General features: G+C 39.4%; 1 protein-coding gene across 1 annotated transcript in view; it reads left to right on the top strand.

Moving 5' to 3' along the window:
• The first annotated feature begins 4 nt into the window (after window positions 1-4).
• The window catches only part of NUP88 (nucleoporin 88), a 29,948-nt gene continuing 20,559 nt past the window's right edge, over window positions 5-9,393 (top strand). Inside the window, exons 1-4 of the mRNA XM_012779351.3 lie at window positions 5-432; window positions 2,302-2,471; window positions 4,526-4,651; window positions 7,716-7,802. Coding sequence (XP_012634805.1) covers window positions 136-432; window positions 2,302-2,471; window positions 4,526-4,651; window positions 7,716-7,802 — 680 coding nt within the window. The 5' untranslated portion in view covers window positions 5-135. The remainder of the gene's footprint in view (window positions 433-2,301; window positions 2,472-4,525; window positions 4,652-7,715; window positions 7,803-9,393) is intronic.

The following is a 9,393-nucleotide window of genomic DNA, read 5'->3' as shown; positions in this document are numbered from 1 at the left end:
CGCCCCTAGCACGAGCCTCTCGCGCTGTCGGACCGCCTGCTCGGTAATTGGCCGAAGCAGTGGACAGCTGGCCGCCGATTGGCTGCGCTCTGCGGCGGGCTGAGCAACTGGAGTGAGAGAAGCAGTTGGGCCAAGATGGCGGCTGCCGAAGGGCCCATGGGCGACGGTGAGCTGTGGCAGACCTGGCTTCCTAGCCATGTCGTGTTCTTGCGGCTCCGGGAGGGACTGAAAAACCAGAGCCCAGCCGAGGCTGAGAAACCAGATTCTTCATCATTACCTTCGTCGCCGCCGGTGCCGTTGCTGACGAGAAACTTGGTCTTCGGCCTCAGCGGAGAGCTCTTCCTGTGGGACGGAGAAGGCAGCTCCTTTCTAGTCGTTCGCCTTCGGGGCCCCAGCGGTGGCGGTGAGGAGCCTCCCCTCTCCCAGTACCAGGTATAGCCAGGCAGCTCTTGGTAGTGACCCTCGGCCGCGATCTGAACTAGTTTTTTTGTTGCCTTCCCATCTTGGCTGTTTTCGTCTTTTGGTAGGTGTGCTGTTAAGGCGTAAGCTGACGTCTTTCCGGGGACGTCCCATTTCAGTGGGAAAGTCCTTCACTCTAATTTTTTTCCGCTTCAGTATGGCCGTATAACCTTTTAGAGCCTCAGATTCCGTATTTCCTTCCTTGGGCAAATGTTTGAGATTCCGACACTACCAGACACTATTATAAGAAGTCATGCCCTCAAGATGCTTAAGTTCTGGAGGCCTGGGAAGAAAGGAAGGACCGTGGAATAATCAGTATCAGTGATGGTTAAGTGTTGCAAAGAAAAACAGCAGAGTAAAGGGATAGAGAATGTGTAGGCGGAGTTGCTATTTTTAGTGGTTGGTGAAGAGAAACCTGTTTCATTACGTGACACCGATAAACTAATAGGTATAACCAACTTTCTCTTGGGGTTGTTGTGAGCATCAAGTCAGATGGTAGATTTGAAAACACCAGGTTTTCTCTCTTGACATGGAGGAGGAAGCCTCTGTTAATTCTTTTTTTTTTTGGTCTTTTAGAAAATTCGGCCATTCCCACAGCGGGAAGAGATTTTTGTTTTTGATAAGCCAACAGCATGTGAAAGAAGATGGGGGTTGAGTATGGAGGAAAGAAGAAAAGAATCACTGACAAGAAAAAATTGATTAGAATCAGTGAAGGGCAACTAAAAAACAACAACAAAAAAAACCAGGTTTCAGGCATCAGTAGCAATTAATAGGAATTTCATTGTATTCAGCACAGTCTCATCTAAAAGGATTTTGCTTAGGTTGATTCTTCATATATAGGGTAAACAGTGGTGAATTACTCATGGTGTATTACTGAAAGTAGAAAGAAATAAAATGGGAATCTGAGATGGTCATGAGAGAAATAGAAATTATCAGCAGAAGTGAATTCTGAGGACATGTGATGCTGAGACAAATAACTTATCAGAACCCCCTGAAAATATCACAGTTACTAAGTCTGCATAGGTAAAGCAGCATTCTGCTTGCTGCAGAAGCTCTTAAAGTCATTCTTTATCTTATTGTACTATTTGTAATATAGTAATTATCATTTCTTAGTACTAATGAGTTCACATCTATTTAGTAAGTATCTGTTAAGAGCCAGCGATGTGCCAGAATGCTAAGAATACAGAGAGGAAAGACACAAATCTCAAGTAATTCATAGTGAGTTGTGTGGGATGAACAAGTAAAAAGGATAGTTAGAATGCAGTGTGATAAGAACTATAATAGATTTATCAGAGTGTGCTACAGAAGTACAGAAAAGATGCAGTTATTCCTGGCAAGAACATAAATACTTTCTCGGGTAGAAAGTATAATACGTAGAAGCTGGGTCTCCTAGAATGAATAAGTCTTGTTAGCCAGCTAAAAAAGAAAAACAGGGGCATTGCAAGAGGAGAAACAATTATGCAAAGATACAGAGGCAGAGCAAATAATGATTTCCCAGAAATATAAGCTAATCTGATTGGACTGTAAAGTACAAGGGGAGAATGGTAAAGAAATAAAACTGAATGATAAGCTGAAGCTGGATCATAAGAAGGAAAATTATGTCTAGTAGTCTCTATTTATCAAGGTAAAGAAATCTGATTTATTTTATATAACATCCCAACCTAAATGATTAAAAATGTTTCATCAATTAATGGTCCAAATGTTAGTACTTATCCAGGATGCTTCATTATCCTATAATTATAGAAAACTAAAGCATTACTGTTCACATATATAGATTCAAGTAACTGTTGCGTATATTTAAATTAAAATTAACTATTTTGACTGGTTTGCTTTAATTTCCAGAGATTGCTTTGCATAAATCCACCCCTGTTTGAGATCTATCAAGTCTTGCTAAGTCCAACACAACATCACGCAGCACTTATAGGAATAAAAGGACTTATGGTATTAGAATTACCTAAAAGATGGGGGAAGAATTCTGAATTTGAAGGCGGAAAATCAGTAGTGAATTGTAGGTAAGTTCTATATCCATTTAGTGTGTATCTGTATAATTTGCAGGCTGGGCACAGTGGCTCATGCCTGTAATCCTAGCACTCTGGGAGGCCAAAGGCAGGTCGATTGCTTGAGCTCAGGGGTTTGAGACCAGCCTGAGCAAGAGCGAGATCCTGTCTCTACTAAAAATAGAAAGAAATTAGCTGGACAACTAAAAATATATAGAAAAAAATAGCCGGGCATGGTGGTACATGCCTGTAGTCCCAACTATTCTGGAGGCTGAGGCAGAAGGATTGCTTGAGCCCAGGAGTTTGAAGTTGCTATGAGCTAGGCTGATGCCACAGCACTCTAGCCTGGGGCAACAGAGTGAGACTCTGTCTAAAAAAAAAAATTTGTAATACATACAGAAAATTGTTCAAAACTAGAGGTTCCTAAAGTGTGTTTAGTATATTACTGTTGAAATATTGGAGCACTCCACGTGGTCTGCAGACTGGCATCTTGTAATATTAATGTTCATACTGTATGTGTAGTTGTACTTTTATTCTGCCTGAATTAATACATCCCTGACTCATTGGAAGTTAGGCCATTTTTCCAATTAGGTAGAAATAAGATTTTATTCTGTGAGCCACAAGTTTGCTTAGAAGTTTATCTAGATCTTATTTTTTTATTTTTTATTTTTTTTGAGACAGAGTCTCACTTTTGTTGCCCAGGCTAGAGTGAGTGCCGTGGCGTCAGCCTAGCTCACAGCAACCTCAAACTCCTGGGCTCAAGCAATCCTCCTGCCTCAGCCTCCCAAGTAGCTGGGACTACAGGCATGCACCACCATGCCCGGCTAATTTTTTATATATATACTTTTAGTTGGTCAATTAATTTCTTTCTATTTTTTTAGTAGAGATGGGGTCTCACTCAGGCTGGTTTCGAACTCCCAACCTCGAGCAATCCGCCCGCCTCGGCCTCCCAGAGTGCTAGGATTACAGGCGTGAGCCACCGCGCCTAGCCTCTAGATCTTATTTTTATGTAATATCTTTTTCAACAAATCCAGAAACATGATTCTGAATGATCTGAAAAGAATACAGACGAGATTGTGCTTGTTCAGGGTGGTATAGCTGTAGTGAAAATGCTTCTTAACTTATGATGGGTTATGTCCCAATAAACTCAATGCAAGTTGAAAAATTTTTAAGTTGGAAATGCATTTAATGCTGGCAGTATAGCACATGGTCCCTAGTTTAGGATGGTTCAATTTAGGATTTTTTGACTTTGTGAAGGACAACCCCATTGTAAGTCATAAGGAGCTCCTCAGCTTATGATGGATAAAAACCCATCATAAAGTTGAAAAATCCCAAGTCTATCCATAGTAAGTCGGGCCCATCAGTATAAGGTAAAAACTCACCTTTCATTCCACAACTTATAAGTTGAGTCCCCTTAAACTGTTTGTTTTCTTTCTTCCTTTTTCTTTTTTTTTTAAGAGACAGGTTCTCTGTCGGTTGCCTGGGCTAGACAGTAGTGGTGTCATCATAGCTCACTGCAACTTCAAACTCTTGGGGCTCAAGCAATCCTTTTTCCTCAGCCTCCCAAGTAATTGAGACTATAGGCATGTGCCACCACACCCGGCTAGTTTTTCTGTTATTTCATAGAGATGAAGTCTTGCTGTGTTTCTCAGGCTGGTCTCAAACTCCTGGGCTCAAGTGATCCTCCCGCCTTGGCCTACCAAAGTGCTAGGATTATAGGCATGAGCCACTGTGCCTGACCAAACTGTTTCTTTTCTAAATCTGTTTTCCTCATTTTCAAAATAAGAATAATAGTATCTGACCTTATAGTTCCCTTACAAGGCTAGTAAAAGAATCACATTAAGATACTATATATGAAAACACTTGTATCCTATAAAATATGCTATAATTTCAAAAGTATTTTTGATTCTTTGATATTGATTGAATAGATGCTTTGCTCTTTCAGCAAGATTTAAGGGAAAGAAATTTAAAGAAAAAAAAAGGAAAGAGTGTTAAAATAGATTTTCCTTTAGAAGGTTTTTTATCCAAGTTCTACAAAATGTTTTGGAAAAATGTTATCTTTATTTTAGTACCACTCCAATTGCTGAGAGATTTTTCACCAGTTCTACCTCTCTGACTCTGAAGCATGCTGCCTGGTATCCAAGTGAAATGCTGGATCCCCACATAGTGCTGTTAACATCAGATAATGTAATAAGGTAAATTTTATTTTTATCTCTCTTGTAGCTTTGTGGGAAGGCTCTGTTCTTTTTTGCCAGTTAACAGCTCAGCATATCACCAAATGATTCATTAAATGTTGGAATGCTTTTTATCTGATGGCTGTCGTAACCCATTCTTGATCATAAGAATCACCTAACTATTACTACTATTCCCTCCATTAGTCTTCCTGCCTCCAAGTCTCTCCTAATCTGACCTGTAAATACTGGTAGAAAAATCTTTCCCAAACTCTTCATCATATCACTCTTTTGGTGATGACGTAACATCAAGAAAGAGAATATAATTAGAAATCGAAGGATTCAAAATGTTATCCCAGTGCCACTTCTATCATCTTTGAGATCTTGAACTTCTTTTGGGGGGAGTGAGGGTGGGAATGGTCAGCTTCCGATCTACAAATTGAGCAGGTTTATTTGATAATCTCTAAAGCTGCTTCCAAGGTTTGTAATCTATGATTAGATGCCCTGATCCTACTTAGATTTCTGCTATATTATCAGTTAACTTTTTGGATCTACCTTATGTAAAAAGTTTATTGGGAGGACTTAACAGAGGTTAACAAATACCTCCAGTGTTATTTTTCCTAATCACTGCTTTTAACTGTGCTCTTCTAAATCTTCCTTCCCTGATGAATGATTGATCCCCCTTGATGGCATCTTATACAGATTCCCATAGCTTTCTAGTTACTTTTAGTTATTAAAATGTAATATGTCCAATTCAAAACTCTGATCTCAAATTCATTTCAAAACTCTGTCCTATCCCTTTCATAGATCAGATCTGTGTCTTAAAGGGATCTGAAATGAGTGGAGAGGGTATGGTCTGATCTTTTACTCTTCCTCTTATCCCAGCACTTTGGGGTACGTGGTGAAGTGTAAGGAGTGGAATTGCCTCCTCCTTCCTCTGACTCTGACTCCTTCAGAGTGGGGATAGGGAGGTTGGGTAGGTGAAGCAGAGATCTTACCTAACTGGTTGCCTGTCAGTGATGGGGAGGTATGGCTAATCTTGGTTTACTCTAGTTCCATTTGTTGCTAGTGACCTCTGTTGGTGTGGTAGTCTCTGCATAGATGGTGTATGTGTGTTTTGGAGGGTAGTGTTTAACCTCCAGCTCCCCCATGACTGAGGAACCCTGTCTCCCATTGGCTCCTGTCAGCTATGCATGCCCTGAACTCTTTTTCAAGATAGAGTATAATACCCCTTATCTGCAGGGGATATGTTCTAAGACACCCCCCCTGACCCCTCCACCCCCGGTGCATGCCTGAAACTATGTATACTACTGAACTCAGTGTATACAGTTTTTTTGATTGAGACAATTTCCAAGTGACTAACAGGCATTCATGTAGGAAATGCACCAAAATCTCCCTTATCACTAGTACCTCCAAATCTGGCTGAGTGTTTTAGAGCCTTTCTTGCCTATCCATTTGGCTTTAGAGAAAGAGGGGAGGGAAAATCCTCCCATTACAAATATGTGGTACTCCTAAAGCCTCTTTGACACCCTCTCTTAGTCTCCCTTTTATACTGTGCTGGAAAAGGAGATGGTGGGGAGATGTTGTAGATACAATTCTTCAAATTAAACCCTAAAGGCAGTATCTATCCCTAAATATTGAAGGGTTTTTTAAAAAAATACAAGGTACTTAACACTTTTCTTTTCCTAAGCTTTGGACCCTGTTCACAACTTTAAGGCAAAAGTAGATTTTGAGTGAATGCCCTGTTGCACTTACTTTTTTTCCCCACTACTCCCCAACATGATATTACTGTCTATTATTCATGTATATTTTGAAGTCAGTAATGCTTATAGGCACCTAGGAAGACCACAATGAATGTGTATTCAAATGAATCAAATTATCATTAAAAACATTTAGTAAATATATATGTTGTATTTTATTGATAATGGAACAAAACCAAGTTTAAAAATTCTTAGTGGAGTCAGACAAAGTAAGTACTTTGGTGAAGACTTTATAAAGGATGTTTTGACCCCTTTATAAGGGATTTCTAATGACATTACTGGTCTTTTGAAAATTCTTTCTCCCTTTAATAATAGCCATTTATGTTGTCAAATATAAGTTACTTTAAATTAATATGATTTGGTTAAAAAAATTTGTTTGGTACTTCTTGAGAAAACAGGTATGACATAATATTGGATTTCTTTTTTTTTTTTAGGAATTGAAGTTTGCTATGTTGCCCAGGCTAGATCTGAAGTTCTGGGCACAAGGATCCTCCCACCTCAGCCATCTGAATAGCTGAGACTACAGGCACACACCTCACCTCCATGCCTGGCATATTAGGTCTTTATATAACAAAAACATAGGTTGCCAGCTAAATGTCACTCATTCTGCTGGCCAGTTGGTATATAAAGAAGAGTAAGAGCTACTCAAGAGGCAGAGGTGGAAGAATCGCTTGAGCCCAGGAGTTTGAGACACGCTGGTGGGCAACATAGGAAGATGCCATTTCTACAAAAAAATTTAAAAATTGGCCAGGCATGGAGGTGTTCCCCTGTAGTCCCAACTACTTGGGAGGCTGTGGTAGGAGGATCACTTGAACCCAGGAGTTTGAGGCTACAGTGAGCTATAATTGTACCACTGCACTCCAGCCTGGGCAACAGAGGGAGATCCCTGTCTCTAAAAATAAATAAATAAATAAGAATCAGATATGGTTCCTTCTCTGGTGGGATTTGGTGTTCACTAGGCAGATACAGATGGATGTAGATGAAGGGAAACTGGCAAGCTTAGGGTCAGTAGGGAGATGACTAGACAAGGTGAGTATGGATGAAGGCTCAGGACAGAAGAGACAGAGGTACAATGGTATGGATTAACTATTAAAGAAGTTTGGTATGGATAGAGAATGTTTTTGTCAGGTTGAGGAAACCTCCATCTCATGTAGTTAAAGACCAAATGAAGTAGGCTACTTTGTCGGTTACAGCAAGATCTTTGGCAAAGAAATGGTGTGGTGAGTGGTAGGAAAATTCTCAAGAACTAACTGGATGGAGAGAAAAGTGCAATTTGGGGAAGTGAAAGAGAATTTTAAGTTTTGGTTTTCTTCTCTTTTGACTGCTAGAATTTACTCTCTGCGTGAGCCCCAGATACCAACTAAGGTGATTGTACTTTCAGAAGCAGAAGAGGAAAGTCTAATACTCAATAAAGGGTAAGTTTGTGCATGAAATGTTTTTTTAAATTAGTTTATTAGGATTATAAATGTAATTTTAACAGAGATTGCAAGGTTTTCCAGAGATGACTTTACGTATGTTTTTGGTAATGTGAGAAGTAAGCAAAAATAGGCAATACGAATAAGTAACAAGAAGGTACAAATCTGAATGTCACTGTAACTATTAGCTTGATCTTTTTTAAAGAAAAGTTCTAAAATGTGAATGGCAGAAACTGATTCCTTGTTGTAACTTGGATAAGAGAATACATCATAAAATCGCAAAATTATAGAAAAGGTGAAAGGTGAGAATGTTGGGCTAGAGGCCTACCAGCTGTTCACTCAATGTGGATAAGGCAGATTGCTGAACTCCCAGAACAGCATCTATATCCCAGAACCTAGAGTGGAATATAGATAGCCCTTCTGATTCTCATATGACCCTTGCTTCTTTTTATATTTTCTTAACCACTACAGGGACAAGTTCCTGGCTACTTTGACCACTAATAGAATCACCCTTTGAACTGAAAAAACCCCATTCCTCTGGGCTACTGATCTGTCTTTCTGGTGATTATCACACATAATCACCTACACTGTGCATATGGAGTGAAACTTTTTTTTTTTTAAAGATTTCATGTCTAAGCTTATGGAGTGAAACTTTTAGTAGCATTTTTGGAAGTTCCATTTAGTTTTTTTCATGTCTCTGTGGTGGTCATATCTAATAGTCTTGTTTATTTTTGTTATTCTAACCTTTATTCCTTGAATATTTTATACTTAGCTATTCTATATTTGACAGTTTTAATATCTCAAGTCCTTAGGAGGAATCTAAATCTATATTTGTTCTTTCTTCTGACTCACAATCATGGTGGGTTCTTTGTGATTGCTAATTGTGAACTTATGTTTATTTGATCTTAATGTTTGAGAATATCGAGAGCCTGAATTGAAGGTATGTTCCTTTAGAGAAGATTTTCATCTTGCTGCTGCTAGGAGCCAGGGGTTGCTACTGACCTGGAACCACTTCACATCTCTTTGACAGCCCTAGAATTGAAAGTTTCAGTTAAATGATGTGAATGCCTTATAGCACCAGCTTCTTAAATTGCAGATGAACCAGTGTGTTCATTTCTACAATGGTGAAATACCTGCCTCTGGGAGTTGATAGGTCTTGTTCTTAAATCAGGGCATTTTCTATCCTCTAATATGTTTTCAGAGCTCACAAACTTCCTTTGACCAGGTACATTGTCTGGATCAGAGTCAGTAGAGCAAATGCAATTCTTGAGGGCTTTGGCCCTGGTGTCAACATACCTGGGATTTAGTCTCTGCTCTGCCACTTGCCAGTTGTAGTAGCTAGGCAAGTTTTCCAATTGCACTAAGCTTCATTTCCATGACTATATATTTCATGAATATAAAAAATAATAGTGCTTGTTTCTTAGGGTTATTGTATAGAATAATGAGATCAAACAAAGTGCTTAGCCATGGGACTTGGTACAGAGTAATATCAATTAATTAACTAATTAATTAATATAGGCCCCGGAGTGGTGGTTCACACCTGTAATCCTAGCATTCTGGGAGGCCGAGGCGGGTGGATCATTTGAGCTCA

Source organism: Microcebus murinus, chromosome 18 (genome assembly GCF_040939455.1).
Source record: "Microcebus murinus isolate Inina chromosome 18, M.murinus_Inina_mat1.0, whole genome shotgun sequence".
In the NCBI taxonomy this organism is placed as follows: domain Eukaryota; kingdom Metazoa; phylum Chordata; class Mammalia; order Primates; family Cheirogaleidae; genus Microcebus; species Microcebus murinus.
The sequence above is the reverse complement of the archived record's forward strand: the minus strand, read 5'-3'. Positions and strand labels throughout refer to the sequence as shown.